Genomic DNA, 25,056 nt, shown 5'->3' with positions numbered 1-25,056 from the left:
GACGTCATGACTTACGCTCCCTACTGAATGAAAGACTAGGAGAAAAGGCAAAGACTTCCAACTCGAGGAAAAAGGCAAAGAAAGATTTGGAGCAACTGGAAGTCATCAAAAATAGATATATAAATAGATTTCATTGGGATGAAGACAGGAGTATGAGAGAATATTTTGAACTGAGTAATGAAAATGAGAGAGGGGAACTGGGAGAAGCACATAAGGTTGAGGGGCCAGTGATGGAGATATGGAACACAGAAGTGAAGCAAGCATTGAGTAAAATGAAAAATGGTAAAGCACCAGCTCCATCGGTTTAAAATTGAAATGGTCAAGATACTAGCTGCAGAAGGGAAAGAATGGATGCTGGCTTTATTAAGAGCAATATGGGAAGAGGAAATAATACCTAAAGACTGGGAATAGTCTAATAGTATCTCTTTCAGCAGAATGTCATGGAATGTGGTAACTATAGGGGAATTAAACTAGCAGAGCATGACTAAATCTTTTGAGAGGGTACTAGATGAAATTGTAAAGATTGGGAAAAAGCAGCTTTGATTCATGAGGGAGAGAGAGACTGGATGCAATCTTTATAGTAAGGTAGCTACAGGAAAATAGGTTCTTCTGTGCTTTAGTAGATCTAGAAAATGCATATGATAGAATACCATGAGAAGGGATGTTTTGATGTTTGAGGAAGAGGAAAGTCCCAGAAAAATAGGTTAGAATGGTAGAGATGATGTATGGTAGAACAAGGACAGCAGTTGGGGAAGTTGAAACCTTTGAAGTTAGTGTTGGATTACACCTGGGGTCAGCATTAAGCCTTTTTTATTTGTGCTGGTCATTAATGTGTTAAGTAAAGAAATTGGAAATGAAGAACTGTAGGAGTTGCTATATGCAGATGAATTGGTGATTACCAATGAAAATGAAGAATTACAGAGAAGGGTTGTAGAGTGGCAGGCGACCTTGGAGAGGGGTGACTTGATAAATGTTTAAGCAAAGATACAGTGAACAATAAGGGAGGATGGGACAGCATAGCTATACAGGAAAGTAGAGGCTCTGTTATGAAATGGGTGCAACAAATTAATTACCGAGGATCTATTACAGTTTAAGTCTGGAGGGAGGATGTGAGGAAAGGAGATAGCCGCAGTGATATGTCAAAAGAAAATGCCTATCAAGCAGATTACTAAGAGCATTGTTAGTGTATGGATTGGAGATATGGGTTCTAAGACAAAAAGAGTAAGCAAAGCTTGAAAGAGCAGAAATGAGTGTGCTGAGGTGGTCACAGCTTGAAATATTGAACAAATTATGAAATAAGACAAATGACAGGTTAGTAAAGATCATAGAGGTGATAAGTGTGTCAAGATTGAGATGGTGTGGGCACGTGTGAGGATGAATGGTGGGGAGGGAGCAAGGAGAGCTTGGGTACGAACCTGTTATGAGAGGAAGATCGAGAGGGAGGTAGAGAATTAGATAGCGAGATAAGATGAAGGATGATATGGAGGGAAGAGATTTGGTAGAAGAGGATACCTTTGATAGAAGGCATTGGAGAGCCAACTGACACTTATAATGTTGAGATAACTGTGGGAAAGAAGTACAGTAGCAGCAGCCCTACGAATGATGAAAGCTTACTTTTGGTACATTGTTAAAAAAATAATAACCCAAATCAATGTCACTCATAACCCAAATCAATGTCACTCAGAGGTGGTGAACATCTTCCTCATTAAACAAATGAGGAGAATATAACCAGAAGTGTAATCTATATTAAAAGAAAAAGCACTTATTGAAGGAAAAAATCTACAGAATATCAAGAAATGAATGGCAGATAATACCATATTCACGAATACTATTCATGCAAGTTATTTCATTGACTAAGCAAGGGTATCCATGATATCTCTTGCAGCAAGTTCTTGCTATTTTCGGTGTCAAAGTACAGGCATCATTCCACCAAGGAACTACAGGACGTCAAGGTTTACCCGATTTCGGGATATGGACAGCATGGCACCAAACAATATTCTCACTAAATACTCTTATGCATGTATTGAACTATGGAATCAATCATCTTGTGATAAACTTAACTGGATTTATCAAATAATCCCCAGTCAGCTTCCTCCACCTTCCATTTGGGTAAACATGGAGATAGTACATTTTTTACATACTTAAGGTGAATGGGCCCATAATCACTGCCATGATCATTCTGGTCTACTTCCCATTGATAATCTAACCTCAAAGATGAAGAACAAATAGCCAGGTCTATGGCTGAATCGGAACTATGATAAACCGTGTCTTGTAGGGGAACCATTATTCATTAAGTGATGTCATTCATGTTAAGCAGTTGTTCCACTATCAACTCTTTATCAATCACAACGTTGTTATCCCCATAGGATATGTTTGGCGTTAAAATCCCACATCAATATAAAGGGTTGAGGAAGCTGGTTCATTAAGGGTTGTAAATCATTAAATTCTAGCTGAAGAAGATTACCATGTGCATCCTGAAGTCTATTTTATAATGTTGGATCAAAGATAAAGTGAACAAATTGTGATCCATTTATCAGTAAAAATTTGGATTGCACAAGCCTGCAACACAGAATTCAGGTGGACAACTCTGTGATTAACAGACTTGTGGATTATGATGCTTGTGCCTCCCTCAGCACGAGTGCCTATCAGGGGTTGAGACCTATAAAAAAAAAAAAAGAAATTACCTAAATTGGGAGTATGATCTCCCAATTCAGTCTCCTGTATACACATTGCAGATATATCTTTCTTTAAACAGAACCTAAACTAGCTTTTTATTTGAATTAAATCTGCGGATGTTCCATTGCATGAGAGCATTTGAGACTTTTTTTGGGGATTTTTTGATCTAATAATTCAGGAATCTGAGACCTGGAAAGAGATCTTGCCAGCTACATTCTCAGCACTTTATTGATCTGGATAGTACCGGATTTTTTAAGTGCGGTGCCTTCAGTTGCCCTTTCAGTTTTATTTTAAGTAATTCTATTATGACACTGAGAATGTGGAGGTGAAGGGGAAGGAAGGGGCCTATTTTGTCTAAGAGATTTGGCCTCTATTTCCTCGCCGTCAATGGATCGGAGAACTGTTATGGCAGATGATGTTACAATTTGGTATGAAGAATCCTCAATATCAGGCAGTAAGAATTCATCAAGACCTTTAAATTGATCAGGCCTTAATTAAAGGGGCTATGAGAGCCCTGGGATATCGAGAAAATGCTAAAACCAAAAGGTTTTTAGCTATTTACTGTCTTGAGATCCATCTGGATACCTTGACTCTTATTTACATAATCAGAACTACACATTGTACCTTATTTACCGGTCTGATGCATATGAGGCTCAAACTAGTAGGAATACAGTTAGTCATGATGCTATAAATAGCTACTGTACATCATGTTAACTGTTCCATTATGAGCAACTTAGTAATTTTAATATTATTGAAAGTTATAAGAACCTTATTTTTCCATTGATAGCAATTTTGTAGTTTCTTGGCATTATCAAAAACCCATGAATGTCAAAAACCCATGTAGTTTCATATGCCTTTAGCAGGTTAATGAAAAACCAAATGGTTCGGCACACCTTAAACCCCATTCTGATTTGATGTTTCATCATAGGATAAAGGACCCCTTTATTTTTGTATAAACTAAATTCTTAAGGAGAGGAAAAAGGCAACGGTTATCTGAGGGCTCTACTAGTCTTTTTCATAATTTTCATTAGTATGCATATACAGGAGGTGGAGGCAATGCAATAGGTCTGAGGGTTTTACTAGTTTATCTTCCTGAAAAAGTAGAAATAACTTCACAACAGAACTGCGTCCCAAATTTTGCAATCAAGTTTCTCTTAATTATTACACGAATTTCTTTCAACCATACAAGTAGTAGTATTCTTCTTCCGGAGTAGTCATCAGTTTTTGAAAAGGTATATTTGAAATCCCCAAGAGAATTTGGCATTACATGGTTACCTAATGTTGCCAATGTCCAAAATAAATTAGCAGTCATAAATAATAAGAATCTTCAGAAAGCGATGTTTACTGTATGATACACTAAAGACCAATGTATTCTAACTTTTCTTTAATAATTGCTTAACAATGATTATGCTATCATATCTGACAAATTGGTAATGGTTCTTGTATAGTTCCGGTGACCTCTTATCTTTTACCACACTGATTTTAATGGAATTTTGAAATAAGTGTCAATAAGACAATATACTGCATGCACAGTTCTTTGACGACATTTTTATGATACCTACATTGTTTTACTAGCTTCCCTAAATGTCCACTTTGTACCCTACTACATAAGGATGGCACTAAAGTGATTTAGAGTTGCTTAATAGTAGCATAAAATCCCATTTGATGTAATAGAATACAAATTATCCACACAGTAATTATCTAGAGTGGACACTAACTGAACACTCCTAGAATTCATGGGCCAGGTCTTCGCAAAAATCTCGCACTAAGACAACATTATTGGCTAGTCCATAATTCCACACCGTCTAATAAGCTTTGAATATGAACGCATCACAGGAACAATCCATCTCCCTTTTTGTCAGCACAGTACATTTTTAATAAGTGAAACATGTCAATGCTTACTAAGCCGAGTAGCGCCACTTCTGCAGTGTTTTTAGTTGAAATGGTGATCATTCTTATTCAATAATTGTGTTTGCTTGATGTCAATATCTCAACTGACTGACTGGACTATCCCTAAGAAAGTTAAACCTACTCTTGGAAAGAAGCTAGATCCATTACACAACTAGCCTTTCAGTGCTCACTGAACGGAATGAAAATGCATTCTTCCGAAGGGCACTAATTTCTAGAGAAAGACGAGATGTCTGAAAAGCTTTTGCTAAAGGTGAGCTTGAAGGAAATCCTCAAGGAAGGGTACTGCGATCTGCTGGTCGCAGAATTCTATCTCTGAATAAAAACACTATGGCTTGGACCAAGTCTTTGCCAAGATACAGAAGACGACACTGGATCAAGAGATTACTACCTTTAATTTAACTGGATCCCTAGATCGTGACAAAATTTTAGAAGCAGCTCCCTGTGGTGGATAAGTTAGGCTCCTCGGTCCACTAGCAACAGCCAGTCGTCCAAGTAACGCAGGAGTCAGATTCCCACGGCATGCGCCCATGATGAGAGTGTGAAGAGACGAGCAAAGACCCGTGGATCTGTCGACAAGCTAAAGCACAGCACTTTGAACTAAAATATCCTTCTTTTAAGATAACTGCAGATACTACCTTGATCTCAGATTGACTGGGATCTGGAAGAATGTCTTTGGAAGGTCTATGGAAGACGAAGTCATTCTGACAAATTGCCTGGATAACTGTTGAGAGCTTCCATCTTAAAATGGATTAAAATGAATTGGTTCAAGCGGTAAGGTCAGTTTCTCCACAAAAAGAGGTTGCTCAATAAGTTTGGGGACCCGTCCAAAGCTTTTTCGATGGCATTTTTCTCTAGCATCCTTTGCACTGCTGTTAAGAGAAGGGTGACCGTCTGTGAAAGAGTGTGTATATAATGAACGGGTTATTTCTACCATCCAGGGCTCTGCTCTGTAGAACTGCCACCTTGTCCAACGACTTTGCAAGCATCCCAACCAATGGCGAGTAGAGGACACGTCCCTAACAGGCACTACGACCTCCTTTGTTCCTTCTGGATGAGGGATTACCTCTGTGTAGATAGGAAGATGGATCCACCTGTCTTGTATATTATTGTGCATTGTCCGGTCCGAGCAGAGGACTACGCTAGGGTGTCTGTTTTAGTGGACACAGTCTAGGCATGGCTGCAGGGGATAGCAGAGAAGCATATTGCAGATGCTCACATGAAAAAATAAAGCCTGGCTACACTTCTCTCCCTTCTCAACCGTTGCATTTACTTTTGCAGCTGGGATAAGAATCGGGCGATCTATAACAGTTTCTCAGGGCTAATATATCCTAGCAGACGTATGTTGAGCAAACTTGGAAGAGACAGCGTCTCTCCTTTTGAGGATGCAATTGCCCCAGATAAAGGCACACTGGGGGAGGATGAAATCTAGAGCTTTCACTCCAAAACGGGTAAGTTTCTCCCACTGTTCCCGGACATGGGATACAGGTTACGACAAATTTTCAGACGCATAAAAGGACACTGCTCCCGACCAATGGTTGAACCAGGAGCAGGCCTGAAAAGGTGAAATGACTGTACCCTCTAGATTCTGCAATTCAGAGGCAGAAAAGGCAGCCATTTGATAGTTATGTTGATCACTGTAGGGATGAAAAATTTAGGCTGGTGGGAGAGAGCATGCGGTAGTTTTGAGCTATTTAACCTAAAGGAGTTTTCAGCATCTAAAATTAGTTTTTTTAACACTATTAAAGTATCTCTTGCTTGGTTTGAGAGAGGAATGTCAAACTTATGATGGGCAATTTGGGGTTCCAAGAAGAACCCATCAATAAGACAGCATCTTCCAACCACAGGAAAGCGAGGTGCTTCGCCAAGGCCATTAATACGGTGAAAAACTTATTTTCATGAAATTGGATGGTTTTACCTGGACCCAAGGCTGGGAACTTCAGAGAAGCAACAGCTGTTACTTCAGATGAATTTGTATGTGCATTAGAGTGTCACAGAGACTCTTCTATTACTAAAGGATGAAGGGCCTTGAGATGCAGATCTAGGCCTAGATAATGACAGAGTTGGTTCCTGTTTAGGAACTGTCCTGGAATTCTTATTCTTTTCTGCAATGTCTTTCTGTTCAAAAGACACCTGTTGAGATACTACTGCTCAAGTGTTATGGGGTCTTTTTGACTGGCCAGACAGTACTACATTGGATCCTTCTCTCGGGTTACAGTTCATTTTTCTTTTGCCTACATACACACACTGAATACTCTGGCCTATTCTTTACATATTCTCCTCTGTCCTCATACACCTGACAACACAGATTACCAAACCATTCTTCTTTACTTAAGGGGTTACTGCACTGTAATTGTTCAGTTGCCACTTTCCTCTTTTTAAGGGTAGAAGAGACATTAGCTATGGTAAGCAGCTCTTCTAGGACACTCCAAAATCAAACCATTTTTCTCTAATCTTGGTCGTGCCATAGCCTCTGTACCATGGTCTTCCACCGTCTTGGGTTAGAGTTCTCTTGCTTGAGGTTACACTCGAGCACACTATTCTATCTTATTTCCCTTCCTCTTGTTTTGTCAAAGTTTAGTTTATATAGAGATATCTATTTTAATGTTGTTACTCTTCTTAAAATACTTTATTTTCCTTTCCTCACTGGGCTTTTTCGCTGTTGGAGCCCCTGGGCTTATAGCATCATGCTTTTCCAACTAGGGTTGTAGCTTAGCAAGTAATAATAATAATAATATGAAGAGGAGAGTGTCCCAGGCCGAGAAAAATCATTTCCAGAAGTCTCCACTATGGAGAAACTCTCCCATAATAAGACAGAGGAAGAGAGGGTTAATCTCTTTTTTTCAGTCTAACGGTAATAACTAGATTTCTGTAATCTATTATCTCTACGAAAGTTGGATATTTCCTAGCTTTCAACTAGAGGTTCTGTATATGACTGTGGAATACAAACTTCTGAAGGAGAACCAAGTCTCTGGATGTGTATGTGCTGGTGGATTACGTTGTTAGGAAACGAGAAGAATAACTAATGGAAACAGGATAAGGCTCCACAATCTGTTTTCTAAGACTAGATTGAGGTGAATGTCTAATCTCTTACACCTAAGATTCCTCATTATGGTCTGAAGGTCTTGACCGATGAATCACTGACAAACGTTTGCTATCATTCAAAAGTAAATACTGTACAAGAAGTAGACATGCGTAATGGATGGAGCACATTCATTAGGATGTGTAATGTAATGGTGGTAACTTGTTCAAGTGACTCAACAACTGGCAGCTGCATAAGGGTGGCGGCTTGCTATTGTGAATGCACTAGCAAACGCTTCTCCGAAGCTCTACGAGAAAGTCACACAAGGTTAGTGGGTTTGCACATGCACCGATAACTTGTGCAATTTGATCATTTTTAATAGCTAAGCTACAACCCTAGTTGGAAAAGCAGGATGCTATAAGCCCAAGGGCTCCAACAGGGGAAAAATAGCCCAGTGAGGAAAGGAAATAAGGCAAGATATATGAGAATTACCAGTAGATTAATTATTAAAATAAAATATTCTAAAAACAGCATCATTAAAATAGATCTTTCATATATAAACTATAACAGACCGTAAGTTCCTGTTCGACAAACTAAGACGAGAATCAGCCAAGGGTTGTCCAGGGGTCAAACTGACATCTCTTCGTTATATGGTCTTTCGAAGGAGACCAAATGAACACTGTCAGCATGTGGGTGGACGAGGACAACCCGGAAGGAGAAGAATCCCTTTTAGACTACTACTCTACTTCCGTCACCTATCGTACTGCTCCCACTGAGAAGATGACACTCCCGACACAGGGCAAGCTTAATGACCGAGTGCACGAAGTGTCGTCTGCATCCAGGGAAAATAGAATGAGGAACCGTCTCCTGCGCTGACAAGAACGCTTTTCGATGACAGGACAAACACGCATTTTAAAAGTCCTCAAAAATCAATCACACAAGACAGGAAAAAGACAAGAGTTAACTGGCAGTTTTAAGGAAAAAAGAGAGAGAGAGAGAGAGAGAGAGAGAGAGAGAGAGAGAGAGAGAGAGAGAGAGAGGACTACCTAGCGAAGATCAAATTGGATATCTATCCAGTCGGGTGTGTGAGAGGGATGGTTTGTTAGCAGGGGTTGTTTGCCTAGCGTTGAAATTTTTTGGCTTATTTTCCACTAAGCCAGAACAATATATCCCATAGTAAAGAGCAAATAGATAGTATCTGCGTAAGAACAAACTCATACTATGAATAAGGAAAAGTATCGCACAAAGCACTGGAGGTAGGTAGGACACAGATGACAAAGTCGTCACAACCAAGAGCAGAGTTGGAACACAAATGCTGGCATACCATAAAGATGTGCCAGAGCTAACCCAATAAATGACGAGGGTTTTGTATCCTCACTAGGACAAATATTCTGTATCCGTTCTTAACCTCTCAAGCTTCAATAATACTATACTTTTTAGCTTAATGGCTACAGAAATTTAAATTGCGCTAAATTTTTCTCAAGATTCTTCCATAGGTAACTACCAAGTCAAGTAAATCACTAGGTCACCTAGTCTAAATACTTCATATCCATATTCATTTGTGAAGTTTTCATTACCTTGGGAGTTTAAATTATTCAACTAGACTTTTCTTCTAAACTCTAAAGTGCTGTTGTAACTAAAAGAAATAAGCTTTGAGCAAAACAATGCTAAAAGCTAAGTGTTTAATGCTATAATAGCACCAGAAAGCATATAGTCTTAAACCTAAATAATTACTATACCACAATAAAAGTCAATCCAATAATACTGACTATACAAAACTTAAATTTCGAGACTATACAAATCTTAATTTCCACCTTTACCATAACAGTACATTAAGTACAGTACTTAAAACTCTTGAAGATAAATATTTCAACTTACAGTTCTTGGAAGGTTTGTCAAAAGTGGATGATGCTGGGCTTTTACCATTATACCGTAACTGCTTACTTTAGGAATCAAGTGTAGAAATCACCAAAAACAAGGACAGCCCAAGTACCCTGTAACAAATTCTATATCAGTGGTTTGGTTAAATTAACAACTATAATAATACTAAGAATTACACTCATAGTAGAAGTAGCAATTAATGTGTCAACTAAATTACAAACTACATGTATACCATAAAAACCTAAATCCCTCCAGTACTGTAATGTAATGGAGGGTGCTTGGTTCCTTTGATAAACCATAATCTCCTCTTTTAGACTAAGCCAACACATGCAGTAACACCAGGATAAAGCAGCCATTCTTAAAAATTTCCTGTCGAGTTAATCAAAATACCATCCTAGTGCACTTGCCTCTGAGCATCATTGTTCTCTGTAGCCTGTAGTTCTGCAATGATAATTCAATTTTCAATTTTGGTATTCTACAGAGATTTTGTTCAAGTTAATTGTAAAGAATAGTTACTACATGCTACATTTAAACACAGTAATCAACTAAATAACAAGCGTTTCTTTCAATCATTACAGTACAGTACTTCTAGAATGTGAATATAGATCCAAATTTAAATAACTGCTGCTGCTATCACTCTGGCTCTTGATATTTCATGATTTCACACCTCCAACCTTGAAGTTTAGTATTTTAAGACAAGAATACCGATACAGTATTGAATTTTTATACAATATTTGGTCTTGGAAGTTAATAGCAAGAGAATGTCTTCAAAACTGCTTCATTCGAATATGATGAAACTTGTGCAAAAAGGACCCTCTAAGAAAAACCAAAATATAGTTTCTCAATAAAACATATATAAACTTTAGAAGATTAACTTACAATGTACAACACATCTATAACCACTTCAACTCTCTCTAGACTATTGTCAAGCACGCAAGAAAAACTGGACAAAAATCCCGAAGGATATTCGATAAATTTCATAGTATATAGTAATTGTACAACATAAAAGTTCATCTACCATCATTAGTTACCAAGCATACAGATATAAAACACAAATTTTTGAAGTAATGTCAGAACAGGCTGGCTCCAACTAGTAGAGAGTAAAGGCCTACAGCAATAACCCTAAAAAGTTTTATCTCATGACTCATTGAGAGACAATGTCCTAAGGGCACAATCGTGAGGGGCTACGACTGCAAGTACTCAGGAGCCTCCACAATCTGAATGCTCCAAAGAGCTGGAGTGAAGCCTAGAAGAGTCTCATGCTCGCTTACGAGGAATCTGGATGCTAAAAAGAGCTGGAGTGAAGCCTAGAAGAGTCTAATGCTCGCTTATGAGAAACTAGAGGGGGAAATCACTCACGAGAGGAATCCCTTTTGCATTGGAGAGAAGGGCGACCTTCCTCATAGTTTATAGGAACTGCACGACCGAGTTTCTCCAGCCAAGGGAACTCTCAGCACTGAGAAAGCTCATGTCACTGAATACGCTCAGCATGCCGAGCGAGCTCAGCTGGTTGACCAAGATCAGATGGCATGCTCGCCCCAGGGTGATCGCAAGCCTGACCGAGTCCCCGACAGCACTCCTTAGGTGGGCGAGAAGTTAGAGGATGCTTCTCTAGGAGTATAAAAAACACTGAAGGGGATGTATTCCAGAGGCTATGGGAGAAAGTGTGCATTCAAACCTTGCGGAGGTCGACGTGCGCTCCCGCTTTACCTTCAACAGCCGTTCCTTGGGGAACCAGAGATCCCATGGAAGGCCCAGTTGATAAAGGGTGTCAAACAGACACTTTCCTTTGGTGGTTGGCACTTCCGCTTGCACAGGCCCTTCGCACCCCAGGGTTGTCCGGGGGTCAAACGGTAAACTCGTTCGTCCTCCAGAGGAGACCAAACGAGCAGAATCAACAGGGTGTGGATGGGACTTCTGAGTAAGAAGGACGACTCCAAGGGAGAAGAATCCCTTTTAGACTTCTTCCATTGCCTAATGTACCATTCCCACTTAGAGGATGGCCACTCCTGACACACTGCGCAGGGAGGCGCCCAAGTGCTCGAGCATCATCTGCACCCAGGGAAAAGGGGACGAGGATCAGTCTCCTCAGCCGAAATGAAGGTGCCGCAAGAACGCCCTTCAATGCCAGTCAAACCCATATCTTATCAGTCCTCAGTAAGACTAAACACAAACACACACATGTGAAAAGGGAAAACAAAGGGAGTTTACGGTCAGTCTTTAAATATGTTTTCAATGTGAGGGAGACAGCATGGCTGCTCTCCACCGAGCCAAAAGCAAAAGTGGATAAATAGACTAGCCAAGTGTGTGAGTGGGGTGGTTGGTCTACACACTTGGGTAACTAGCGCTAGGTTGTTTACGTTGTGTAAAAAGCTTACGACTAATTTTCAAGCTAAGCCTTAAGTCTAGGACATTACTGTACATTCATAGTAAAGAGCGAATGGTTTGTATTTGTGAGGAATAAATATAGATACTTGCAGTCCATGACAATTATCAAAATAACTACTAGATATAATAATAGTAATTTTACTCTTAATTTAATACCAAATAGCAAACTCTTAGCACATAAAAGGCTGCCACATTGTGCAAGCAAAAACAATTTCTCTAATTACCATAAGCATATTACTAGGCTACCTCTCAAAAACAATAAGAATATATTCACTACAAATGTAATTTCAAAATACAAGAGTAGGCTATCTTGCAAAAATAAAAAATTCACTAGATGTACTAGTAAAAATTATAGAATGGTGCAATAAATGGTTTGTATTAAATAAGACTGGTTTATAATGTATTTCTTGGTGTTTTGAACTTTTTGCTAATGATTCCTTGCAGAAATCCATAGTTATTGAGTTATGGTGGGTAGACTACCATATTTGAAAAGCTATGGCTTTGCTCTACGTATCGTCATCGATTATGTTCGAAACACTTTAAAATATAGTGTACTTGTCTAATTGCCTATTTTTTAATTAAGTTTATTAAACTGTTTCTGTCAGTCATGGTCATAGTCACTGTAATAGAAAAGTTACCATAATCAAAACTGAGTAACAGTAATGACACTCAATACAGTACACTGAAGCATTTGTTTACCAGACTTACGGATGCATAGAAAATCGGGGTTTTCATCCAGTTTTCTATGGAGTCATTTGTACCAATGTTAATCGTATTACAAATACCTCCTTAATTATATGAGATAATTAATTGGTTTTTGCTCTGTCGTATGCATGCTTCGTTCGTGATTAAACATCTCACTTCAATGTTTTGGCAAGTGGACTATGTTTCGGTACGCGCGTTAGCCCCAGGGCTAGTAATTTGGCCAAAGCGAGTGCAAGCAACACATGCGCAATAACTCGCCATCAGTCTCCCAAAAATAAACAATACACTTAAAATATTTTACATTCTAATCAACCAATATGTAAGTTATTATGCACCAGCCCCATTAAACAGTTTCACTAGTAATTTAAGTTTATATTAAACCATTTTGTTTGTGAGCTGGGAAGGGGGATCCACGGTGCTTGGCCCCCCGGCTAGGTCTGTGATTAGAGAAGGTTTGTGACTTGGGAAGGGGGATTCAGAGGGCTTACCTCCCCCCTCCTGCTAGGTCTGTGACATGGGAACTACTAGGTTAGGTTAGGTGGATTTATTAGGTTCTGTGGCCTTCAACAAATGTCTTAAAAGTGTTGAATAACCACGATTTGTCTTGTTTTCACCCACCTAAAGTCTCAGGTTCCCACCAGTGTTCATAAAAAAGATGTCCATAACGGTAGAACGGCTTATTTGCAGTAGAAATACAGGTTAAATTGGTTGAAAGCACACTATTTACTGTAGGAAAAAAAATTTCCCTATTCGAAATGTCCCGTTCGATAATTTTACCACCTTTTATTATTAACAAGATCATTAAAATAAGAGGTATGATTATATGGCATATCCCAAAATTAGAAAGAGGTTTAAAATATAAAAAGTTGGGTCCCTTCTTGTTTGAACAAGTAACTTATGGCAGGCTGTAGATGCAGAAGCACCACCTATCACATGTGTTTGTCAACTACCAGGTAGCCAACTCCTATGGTGTGAACCATATCAAAAGGAGCAAAACTGGTCTTTCTTTTATTAAAATTTGTAACTTCGTTACTAGAGGTTTCCACAATTAGTATATGGTATTCAAACTAGTGTATTTGCAAAGATCTATTCAATTTTGCAATTTTCAATATCCTAACTAATATTGCACCATTCTATAATTAAACGGATTTACTTTCAAAATATAACCATACTTACAATAGTAATTCGAGATAAGTGCTCCTCTTGGGGAAACATTTAAAATACATTTATAGTTTTGTATACATAGGTTAGTTCTAAATTACTTCATTGAGTACTACCATACAAATAAATACCAAAAATTCGACCCATGAGGGTACTTATGAAGCCTTAGAATAGGTCCAACAGAGCAGCATGAAAAAATGCATATTTATTTGAGTGTAGTGTTGATACTTAAGACACTAAACAGCCCCAAAGCCAATGGAGAATGTATAAATCAACTTACATGATTAGCAAAAGCATATTCAATCAGCAATAAAACCAATCTCAAATAATCACTTTATCCGAGCCCTTAGATGTCAGGATGCCAGAAAACTTTCAATCAATCAATCTTTATCCGAGCTTTGCTAAATAACATTAAAAACCCTAAAACACGACTGAAAGCTTACCTCATCGCTAAAACTCTTTAACAATGAATACGGCCAAAATACGTTGCAAATTATAACCACGGCAACGAAAGATGATTGATGATTAACGATACCAAAACATATTCAATTCAAGCAGTGTTGCCAGATGGTTGATCTAAAAATTCCCAAAAACAACCAAAAATCCCACATTTCCACAAATATATTTTTCTTCTGTTCCTGCAGGCTTTAATTATATAGAAATTACTCGCTATACTTCGTGTAAGTGCAAGCAAACTAAATTGCAACAATATAAAGGTTTACTCGTCTTTCTTCTCCATAGAAATTTTTACATAATATTCCCATCAGACAACAAAACATCCCCAAATCTAAAACTAAATTGCAACAATATAAAGGTTTACTCATCTTTCTTCTTCACGGAAATTTGTACATAATATTCCCATCAGACACCAAAAAATCCCCAAATCTAAAACTAAATTGCAACAATATAAAGGTTTACTCATCTTTCTTCTTCACGGAAATTTGTACATAATATTCCCATCAGACACCTAAAAATCCCCAAATCTAGGAATAAATCACCATATATGGCAACACTGAATTCAAGGACTATTCAAACCAAATAATAGCTGAGCTTTTGACTAACCACCACTAGATGGCTTTAGTTTCGCGGTTTTAGGAAAAACACCTTACTGGACCCAAGGAGGTTTAATACCTGGACCAGTTATGACTACAGTTATGCATAACAAGGTAATAATTACAAAATATGGGCAGTGCATTACCCCAAAAATATATCACTATCTATTCAATGGCATGAACAAGTACTTCCCAGCTGTTTTATTGATCCTTTTCACTAAGATATTATTATTATTATTATTATTATTATTATTATACCTAGACCGTAGATCCGAGTATATAAATTACATAAAAGACGAATGATGCTAATCTAGGAGGCGTTTGGGGATTCTATGTAGCCTACCCAACTCTGTGTGAGTTGTTATCTAAGATATATGATACAGCTACAGGATATCACATATATGATACAGCTACAGGATATCACATATATGATACAGCTACAGGATATCACATATATGATACAGCTACAGGATATCACATATATGATACAGCTACAGGATATCACATATTTATCAGAATTTCATAAACTGATCAATTTAATTGTGTTTGGAAATTTAATGAATAAATATAAACGTGCGACTTTCTTAAACCAATCAGAAAAGTTTTTGTATTAGAGGAAACAATTATAACTCGATTTGGCATCTTTTATGCAATTCAGAAGTCACATATAATATACAGCATAATATTTCATATTTAATATTTTAAACCTATTTCATCATTAGTACGTCTTTCACCTTGATCACTACATTTATCAAACCTTGGAGGAAAAATAACTGGAGATGCCCTGATCCGGATTAAGGGAAGCCAGGCTTTTACCCTTCGAACTGTCAGTTCTTGATCCTTCAAGTTAATCTCTGTCACTGTATTGGAATTTGTAGTCAGTTCTATTCAGACCTTTGTTTAGAGACGGTAACCCTTATTGTGCTTTCATTAGCGACATCTTGTTTTTTTTTCTGCTGCCATCTTCATTTTTTGGATTTTTTAGTTTTTAATAATTTTTTCTTTTTTTTTCTTTTTTTTTCTATTTTCTATCTACCTTTAGGGAATCTTGTTCAGAGAGGCACAGCATAATAGAAGAAGTCAGACTTGTTTGTTCAGCATTTGTTCACCGGACAAAGAAACAATACAGGTGAATTTTCATCAAGGAACAAAGCATACTAGAACAAGTCAGACTTCCCTCTGCTGAGTCCATCTTGTAGAATATCCTTTAGGTACCTAGAATATATTGGGAACAGCCGCCATCCTGGTTTTTTTTTTTTTTTTTTTTCCTGCTGCCATCTTATTCTTCTTCTTCTTGTTCTTCTTCTTGTTCTTCTGGACTCTTTATTTTTTATGCTTTTTGTGTTTTGTATTTTTGGTGGGATTTTTTATTTTTTATATTTTGGGGGGATTTTTTAGTTTTTAATTTTTTTTTAATTTCTTTTTTTTTATATTTTCTATTCTTCTAGGTTTTCCTTTAACTCCTTACTCGTCACTATTTATTTCATCTTCCAACTGATTCATCAAATCCACCAATTCCATAACTACTTTTTGAGTATCACCAATCTGTCCAGTCTTCGCCAGAAGTCTTTGCTTTAGAGTCTTGATTTCTCTCCTTAGACTTTCCACTTCACTTTCTGTCTGTTTTCTGATTCTTCTTTCTTCTATTAGCTCTTTATCAAGCCTTGTGCTCTCTTCTTCTCTCCTTAGAATTTCTCTCTTTTGTTGTTTCACTATATTATCAATTTGCATTACCAATATTTCAAGCCAATCTATCTTGACTTCCATATCCTCTTTTTCTTGCTTGAGAATTTTCGCTCCTTCCGTCACAAGAATTAGCCGATCCTCTACCTCTCTTTTGATTGTTTCTACCTCCTGCATGTTTTGATTATGTAGACTTTCCATTTTTTCTTCGAAAATAGCTATTTGGTCCTCTTTTTCTTTTCTTAATCTCTCCTCTTCCATTAACTCCTCTTTAAGCTTTTCTTTCTCTTCTTGAACTCTTTGTGCTTCAGCATTCGTTTCCATATTTTAAATCATTACACCTTCAATGTTTTCTTTGAGAATAGCTATTTGTTCCTCTCTTTCTTTCCTTAGTCTTTCCTCTTCCATTAACTCCTCTTTAAGCTTTTCTTTCTCTTCTTGAACTCTTTGTGCTTCAGCATTCGTTTCCATATTTTAAATCATTACACCTTCAATGTTTTCTTTGAGAATAGCTATTTGTTCCTCTCTTTCTTTCCTTAGTCTTTCCTCTTCCATTAACTCCTCTTTAAGCTTTTTTTTCTCTTCTTGAACTCTTTGTGCTTCAGCGTTCGTTTCCATATTTTAAATCATTACACCTTCAATGTTTTCTTTGAGAATAGCTATTTGTTCCTCTCTTTCTTTCCTTAGTCTTTCCTCTTCCATTAACTCCTCTTTAAGCTTTTCTTTCTCTTCTTGAACTCTTTGTGCTTCAGCATTCGTTTCCATATTTTAAATCATTACACCTTCAATGTTTTCTTTGAGAATAGCTATTTGTTCCTCTCTTTCTTTCCTTAGTCTTTCCTCTTCCATTAACTCCTCTTTAAGCTTTTCTTTCTCTTCTTGTACTCTTTGAGCTTCAGCATTCGTTTCCATATTTTAAATCATTACACCTAAAATGTTTTCTTTGAGAATAGCTATTTGTTCCTCTCTTTCTTTCCTTAGTCTTTCCTCTTCCATTAACTCCTCTTTAAGCTTTTCTTTCTCTTCTTGAACTCTTTGTGCTTCAGCATTCGTTTCCATATTCTAAATCATTACACCTTCAATGTTTTCTTTGAGAATAGCTATTTGTTCCTCTCTTTTTTCCTTAGTCTTTCCTCTTCCATTAACTCCTCTTTAAGCTTTTCTTTCTCTTCTTGAACTCTTTGTGCTTCAGCATTCGTTTCCATATTTTAAATCATTACACCTTCAATGTTTTCTTTGAGAATAGCTATTTGTTCCTCTCTTTCTTTCCTTAGTCTTTCCTCTTCCATTAACTCCTCTTTAAGCTTTTCTTTCTCTTCTTGAACTCTTTGTGCTTCAGCATTCGTTTCCATATTTTAAATCATTACACCTTCAATGTTTTCTTTGAGAATAGCTATTTGTTCCTCTCTTTCTTTCCTTAGTCTTTCCTCTTCCATTAACTCCTCTTTAAGCTTTTCTTTCTCTTCTTGAACTCTTTGTGCTTCAGCATTCGTTTCCATATTTTAAATCATTACACCTTCAATGTTTTCTTTGAGAATAGCTATTTGTTCCTCTCTTTCTTTCCTTAGTCTTTCCTCTTCCATTAACTCCTCTTTAAGCTTTTCTTTCTCTTCTTGTACTCTTTGAGCTTCAGCATTCGTTTCCATATTTTAAATCATTACACCTAAAATGTTTTCTTTGAGAATAGCTATTTGTTCCTCTCTTTCTTTCCTTAGTCTTTCCTCTTCCATTAACTCCTCTTTAAGCTTTTCTTTCTCTTCTTGAACTCTTTGTGCTTCAGCATTCGTTTCCATATTTTAAATCATTACACCTTCAATGTTTTCTTTGAGAATAGCTATTTGTTCCTCTCTTTCTTTCCTTAGTCTTTCCTCTTCCATTAACTCCTCTTTAAGCTTTTCTTTCTCTTCTTGAACTCTTTGTGCTTCAGCATTCGTTTCCATATTTTAAATCATTACACCTTCAATGTTTTCTTTGAGAATAGCTATTTGTTCCTCTCTTTCTTTCCTTAGTCTTTCCTCTTCCATTAACTCCTCTTTAAGCTTTTCTTTCTCTTCTTGAACTCTTTGTGCTTCAGCATTCGTTTCCATATTTTAAATCATTACACCTTCAATGTTTTCTTTGAGAATAGCTATTTGTTCCTCTCTTTCTTTCCTTAGTCTTTCCTCTTCCATTAACTCCTCTTTAAGCTTTTCTTTCTCTTCTTGTACTCTTTGAGCTTCAGCATTCGTTTCCATATTTTAAATCATTACACCTAAAATGTTTTCTTTGAGAATAGCTATTTGTTCCTCTCTTTCTTTCCTTAGTCTTTCCTCTTCCATTAACTCCTCTTTAAGCTTTTCTTTCTCTTCTTGAACTCTTTGTGCTTCAGCATTCGTTTCCATATTTTAAATCATTACACCTTCAATGTTTTCTTTGAGAATAGCTATTTGTTCCTCTCTTTCTTTCCTTAGTCTTTCCTCTTCCATTAACTCCTCTTTAAGCTTTTCTTTCTCTTCTTGTACTCTTTGAGCTTCAGCATTCGTTTCCATATTTTAAATCATTACACCTAAAATGTTTTCTTTGAGAATAGCTATTTGTTCCTCTCTTTCTTTCCTTAGTCTTTCCTCTTCCATTAACTCCTCTTTAAGCTTTTCTTTCTCTTCTTGAACTCTTTGTGCTTCAGCATTCGTTTCCATATTTTAAATCATTACACCTTCAATGTTTTCTTTGAGAATAGCTATTTGTTCCTCTCTTTCTTTCCTTAGTCTTTCCTCTTCCATTAACTCCTCTTTAAGCTTTTCTTTCTCTTCTTGAACTCTTTGTGCTTCAGCATTCGTTTCCATATTTTAAATCATTACACCTTCAATGTTTTCTTTGAGAATAGCTATTTGTTCCTCTCTTTCTTTCCTTAGTCTTTCCTCTTCCATTAACTCCTCTTTAAGCTTTTCTTTCTCTTCTTGAACTCTTTGTGCTTCAGCATTCGTTTCCATATTTTAAATCATTACACCTTCAATGTTTTCTTTGAGAATAGCTATTTGTTCCTCTCTTTCTTTCCTTAGTCTTTCCTCTTCCATTAACTCCTCTTTAAGCTTTTCTTTCTCTTCTTGTACTCTTTGAGCTTCAGCATTCGTTTCCATATTTTAAATCATTACACCTAAAATGTTTTCTTTGAGAATAGCTATTTGTTCCTCTCTTTCTTTCCTTAGTCTTTCCTCTTCCATTAACTCCTCTTTAAGCTTTTCTTTCTCTTCTTGAACTCTTTGTGCTTCAGCATTCTTTTCCATATTTTAAATCATTACACCTTCCATGTTTTCTTTGAGAATAGCTATTTGTTCCTCTCTTTCTTTCCTTAGTCTTTCCTCTTCCATTAACTCCTCTTTAAGCTTTTCTTTCTCTTCTTGAACTCTTTGTGCTTCAGCATTCTTTTCCATATTTTGAATCATTACACCTTCCATGTTTTCTTTGAGAATAGCTATTTGTTCCTCTCTTTCTTTCCTTAGTCTTTCCTCTTCCATTAACTCCTCTTTAAGCTTTTCTTTCTCTTCTTGAACTCTTTGTGCTTCAGCATTCGTTTCCATATTTTAAATCATTACACCTTCAATGTTTTCTTTGAGAATAGCTATTTGTTCCTCTCTTTCTTTCCTTAGTCTTTCCTCTTCCATTAGCTTTCTTTCAGCTTTTCTTTCTCTTCTTGAACTCTTTGTGCTTCAGCATTCGTTTCCATATTTTAAATCATTACACCTTCCATGTTTTCTTTGAGAATAGCTATTTGTTCCTCTCTTTCTTTCCTTAGTCTTTCTTCTTCCATTAGCTCTTCTTTAAGCTTTTCTTTCTCTTCTTGAACTCTTTGTGCTTCAGCATTCGTTTCCATATTTTAAATCATTACACCTTCAATGTTTTCTTTGAGAATAGCTATTTGTTCCTCTCTTTCTTTCCTTAGTCTTTCCTCTTCCATTAACTCCTCTTTAAGCTTTTCTTTCTCTTCTTGAACTCTTTGTGCTTCAGCATTCGTTTCCATATTTTGAATCATTACACCATCAATGTTTTCTTTGAGAATAGCTATTTGTTCCTCTCTTTCTTTAATTAGTCTTTCCTCTTCCATTAACTCCTCTTTAAGCTTTTCTTTCTCTTCTTGAACTCTTTGTGCTTCAGCATTCGTTTCCATATTTTGAATCATTACACCTTCAATGTTTTCTTTGAGATTAGCTATTTGTTCCTCTCTTTCTTTAATTAGTCTTTCCTCTTCCATTAACTCCTCTTTAAGCTTTTCTTTCTCTTCTTGAACTTTTTGTGCTTCAGCATTCGTTTCCATATTTTGAATCATTACACCTTTAATGTTTTCTTTGAGAATAGCTATTTGTTCCTCTCTTTCTTTCCTTAGTCTTTCCTCTTCCATTAGCTTTCTTTCAGCTTTTCTTTCTCTTCTTGAACTCTTTGTGCTTCAGCATTCGTTTCCATATTTTGAATCATTACACCTTCAATGTTTTCTTTGAGAATAGCTATTTGTTCCTCTCTTTCTTTAATTAGTCTTTCCTCTTCCATTAACTCCTCTTTAAGCTTTTCTTTCTCTTCTTGAACTCTTTGTGCTTCAGCATTCGTTTCCATATTTTGAATCATTACACCTTCCATGTTTTCTTTGAGAATAGCTATTTGTTCCTCTCTTTCTTTCCTTAGTCTTTCCTCTTCCATTAGCTTTCTTTCAGCTTTTCTTTCTCTTCTTGAACTCTTTGTGCTTCAGCATTCGTTTCCATATTTTAAATCATTACACCTTCCATGTTTTCTTTGAGAATAGCTATTTGTTCCTCTCTTTCTTTCCTTAGTCTTCCTTCTTCCATTAGCTCTTCTTTAAGCTTTTCTTTCTCTTCTTGAACTCTCTGTGCTTCAGCATTCGTTTCCATATTTTGAATCATTACACCTTCCATGTTTTCTTTGAGAATAGCTATTTGTTCCTCTCTTTCTTTCCTTAGTCTTTCTTCTTCCATTAACTCCTCTTTAAGCTTTTCTTTCTCTTCTTGAACTCTTTGTGCTTCAGCATTCGTTTCCATATTTTGAATCATTACACCTTCCATGTTTTCTTTGAGAATAGCTATTTGTTCCTCTCTTTCTTTCCTTAGTCTTTCTTCTTCCATTAACTCCTCTTTAAGCTTTTCTTTCTCTTCTTGAACTCTTTGTGCTTCAGCATTCGTTTCCATATTTTGAATCATTACACCTTCAATGTTTTCTTTGAGAATAGCTATTTGTTCCTCTCTTTCTTTCCTTAGTCTTTCCTCTTCCATTAACTCCTCTTTAAGCTTTTCTTTCTCTTCTTGAACTTTTTGTGCTTCAGCATTCGTTTCCATATTTTGAATCATTACACCTTCAATGTTTTCTTTGAGAATAGCTATTTGTTCCTCTCTTTCTTTCCTTAGTCTTTCCTCTTCCATTAGCTTTCTTTCAGCTTTTCTTTCTCTTCTTGAACTCTTTGTGCTTCAGCATTCGTTTCCATATTTTGAATCATTACACCTTCCATGTTTTCTTTGAGAATAGCTATTTGTTCCTCTCTTTCTTTCCTTAGTCTTTCTTCTTCCATTAACTCCTCTTTAAGCTTTTCTTTCTCTTCTTGAACTCTTTGTGCTTCAGCATTCGTTTCCATATTTTGAATCATTACACCTTCAATGTTTTCTTTGAGAATAGCTATTTGTTCCTCTCTTTCTTTAATTAGTCTTTCCTCTTCCATTAACTCCTCTTTAAGCTTTTCTTTCTCTTCTTGAACTCTTTGTGCTTCAGCATTCGTTTCCATATTTTAAATCATTACACCTTCAATGTTTTCTTTGAGAATAGCTATTTGTTCCTCTCTTTCTTTAATTAGTCTTTCCTCTTCCATTAACTCCTCTTTAAGCTTTTCTTTCTCTTCTTGAACTCTTTGTGCTTCAGCATTCGTTTCCATATTTTGAATCATTACACCTTCCATGTTTTCTTTGAGAATAGCTATTTGTTCCTCTCTTTCTTTCCTTAGTCTTTCTTCTTCCATTAGCTCTTCTTTCAGCTTTTCTTTCTCTTCTTGAACTCTTTGTGCTTCAGCATTCGTTTCCATATTTTGAATCATTACACCTTCAATGTTTTCTTTGAGAATAGCTATTTGTTCCTCTCTTTCTTTCCTTAGTCTTTCTTCTTCCATTAGCTCTTCTTTCAGCTTTTCTTTCTCTTCTTGAACTCTATGTGCTTCAGCATTCGTTTCCATATTTTGAATCATTACACCTTCCATGTTTTCTTTGAGAATAGCTATTTGTTCCTCTCTTTCTTTCCTTAGTCTTTCTTCTTCCATTAGCTCTTCTTTAAGCTTTTCTTTCTCTTCTTGAACTCTCTGTGCTTCAGCATTCGTTTCCATATTTTGAATCATTACACCTTCCATGTTTTCTTTGAGAATAGCTATTTGTTCCTCTCTTTCTTTCCTTAGTCTTTCTTCTTCCATTAACTCCTCTTTAAGCTTTTCTTTCTCTTCTTGAACTCTTTGTGCTTCAGCATTCGTTTCCATATTTTGAATCATTACACCTTCCATGTTTTCTTTGAGAATAGCTATTTGTTCCTCTCTTTCTTTCCTTAGTCTTTCTTCTTCCATTAACTCCTCTTTAAGCTTTTCTTTCTCTTCTTGAACTCTTTGTGCTTCAGCATTCGTTTCCATATTTTGAATCATTACACCTTCCATGTTTTCTTTGAGAATAGCTATTTGTTCCTCTCTTTCTTTCCTTAGTCTTTCTTCTTCCATTAGCTCTTCTTTCAGCTTTTCTTTCTCTTCTTGAACTCTTTGTGTTTCAGCATTCGTTTCCATATTTTGAATCATTACACCTTCCATGTTTTCTTTGAGAATAGCTATTTGTTCCTCTCTTTCTTTCCTTAGTCTTTCCTCTTCCATTAACTCCTCTTTAAGCTTTTCTTTCTCTTCTTCAACTATTTTTCGTTCTGTTGTGTTTCTTTCAATAATCATCTCTAATTCTTCAAATGATTTTTAAAGATTATCAACTTTAGTTTTTGCTATCAATTTACCTTGCCAAAGTTCGTCTGCTTCTTGCTTAGCAAGATTTAGCTCTTCTTCTAATCCTTTTCTCACTGTCTCTTCTCGTTGCAATTTGGACTTAGTCTCTTGCAACTCTTCATCTATTTTGAGTGTTTCTTTTTCCCAATATTCATTTGCAACTTCCTTTTCCAATTTCTCCTCTTCAAGCTGTTGAATCTTATTGTCCTTTATCCTATTTTGTTCTTGAAGATTATCTATTTGATCCTCTTTTTCTTTCCTTAATCCCTCCTCTTTCATTAACTCCTCTTTTAGCCTTTCTTTCTCTTTTTCAACTATTTTTAGTTCTGTTGTCTTTCTTTCAACCATTATCTCTACTTCTTCAAATAAATTTTCAACATTATCAGCTAAAGTTTTTACTATCAATAAATCTCTCCTAAGTTTTTCTGTTTCTTACTTAGCAAGATTTAGCTCTTCTTCAAATACTGTTCTTACTGTCTCTTCTTTCATTAACTCCTCTTTTAGCTTTTCTTTCTCTTCTTCAACTATTTCTAGTTCTGTTGTCTTTCTTTCAATAATCATCTCTATTCCCTCAAATAGTTTTTCAACATTATCAACTCTAGTTTTTGCTATCAATTTAACTTGCCTAAGTTTTTCTGCTACTTGCTTAGCTAGATTTAGCTCTTTTTCCAATCCTTTTCTTACTGTCTCTTCTTTCATTAACTCCTCTTTTAGCTTTTCTTTCTCTTCTCCAACTATTTTTTAGTTCTGTTGTCTTTCTTTCAATAATCATCTCTACTTCTTCAAATAATTTTTCAACATTATCAACTCTAGTTTTTACTATCAATTTATCTCTCCTAAGTTCTTCTGTTTTTTGCTTAGCAAGATTTAGCTCTTCTTCTAATACCTTTCGTACTGTCTTTTCTCGTTTCAATTCTGATTTAGTCTCTTGCAACTCTTCGTCTATTTTGAGTGTTTCTTATTCCCACTATTTATTTGCAACGTCCTTCTCCAGTTTTTCCTCTTCAAGCTGTTGGATTTTATTGTCCTTTATCCTGTTTAGTTCCACTTCTTCACTAAGTCTATGTTTCATATCTTGCGTTTCCTTCCTTTTTCTCTCAATTTCGTCTTTGCTTTCTTCTTCTGTCTGGTGACCAATCACATCTCTAAATGTCGCCTCTCTCTTCATTAGGTTTAGCTGAATTTCTAGCCTTTTCCAGAGTGCATTTTCTTCCTGTAATTCTTCCTTAGTGAACTTCAACTCTTCTTTAACTATCATTGCTTCCTTCTGCCAAAATCCGATTTCCTTCTCAAATTTCTGAACTTCACTCTCCTCTACTTTTCCTTCATATTCATTTTCAATTCTTCCGTTATATTCTAGAATTTCCTCTATCATATACACTTTTTCTTGCAAATTATCTTTAGTTTTGTTCATTTCAATTAGTATTGTTTCAAGTTCCTTTCGCAAGAGATCGATTTTTTCATTGCGATTCGCTTGTTCTTTTTCAAAGTGGCAAATTTGAACTAGCTTTTCCTCGAGTACCTTTGCATAGCGATCACATTTTCGCTCTAGTTGGTTGGACCTTCTTTCTTCTTCAATCAACCGGTCC

The 25,056-nt window shown here is 36.3% G+C and overlaps 3 protein-coding genes and 1 long non-coding RNA gene across 7 annotated transcripts in view; all 4 read right to left on the bottom strand.

The window, feature by feature from the left end:
• Nucleotides 1-14,347, bottom strand: part of LOC137621457 (uncharacterized) — a 31,211-nt gene extending 16,864 nt beyond the window's left edge. The window contains exons 1-3 of one of the 4 annotated variants that reach the window (XR_011040236.1): nt 14,185-14,347; nt 9,895-9,928; nt 9,485-9,600 (exon numbers count right to left, since the gene is read on the bottom strand). This is a non-coding gene — a long non-coding RNA (uncharacterized lncRNA). Of the gene's footprint in view, nt 1-9,484; nt 9,601-9,719; nt 9,862-9,894; nt 9,929-14,021; nt 14,127-14,184 lie in introns of those variants that run through there. The other 3 variants (XR_011040237.1, XR_011040238.1, XR_011040239.1) reach the window with 3 other exon arrangements.
• Nucleotides 14,348-16,257: 1,910 nt separating this feature from the next.
• On the bottom strand, nt 16,258-16,737 carry LOC137621403 (spindle assembly abnormal protein 7-like). Its single transcript, XM_068351701.1, has one exon. It carries the CDS (start codon nt 16,735-16,737, stop codon nt 16,258-16,260), a length of 480 nt encoding a protein of 159 aa, XP_068207802.1.
• A 6,703-nt stretch (nt 16,738-23,440) lies between these two features.
• Nucleotides 23,441-23,815, bottom strand: LOC137621402 (U2 small nuclear ribonucleoprotein auxiliary factor 35 kDa subunit-related protein 2-like). The gene has a single exon (XM_068351700.1). It carries the CDS (start codon nt 23,813-23,815, stop codon nt 23,441-23,443), a length of 375 nt encoding a protein of 124 aa, XP_068207801.1.
• A 619-nt stretch (nt 23,816-24,434) lies between these two features.
• The window catches only part of LOC137621401 (golgin subfamily A member 6-like protein 2), an 813-nt gene continuing 191 nt past the window's right edge, over nt 24,435-25,056 (bottom strand). The window contains exon 1 of the mRNA XM_068351699.1: nt 24,435-25,056. This exon is cut by the window's right edge and continues 191 nt beyond it. Within this exon, the coding sequence (XP_068207800.1) occupies nt 24,435-25,056 (622 nt within the window).

Source organism: Palaemon carinicauda, chromosome 28 (genome assembly GCF_036898095.1).
Source record: "Palaemon carinicauda isolate YSFRI2023 chromosome 28, ASM3689809v2, whole genome shotgun sequence".
NCBI lineage: Eukaryota > Metazoa > Arthropoda > Malacostraca > Decapoda > Palaemonidae > Palaemon > Palaemon carinicauda.
This window is presented reverse-complemented; position numbering and strand designations above follow the sequence as displayed.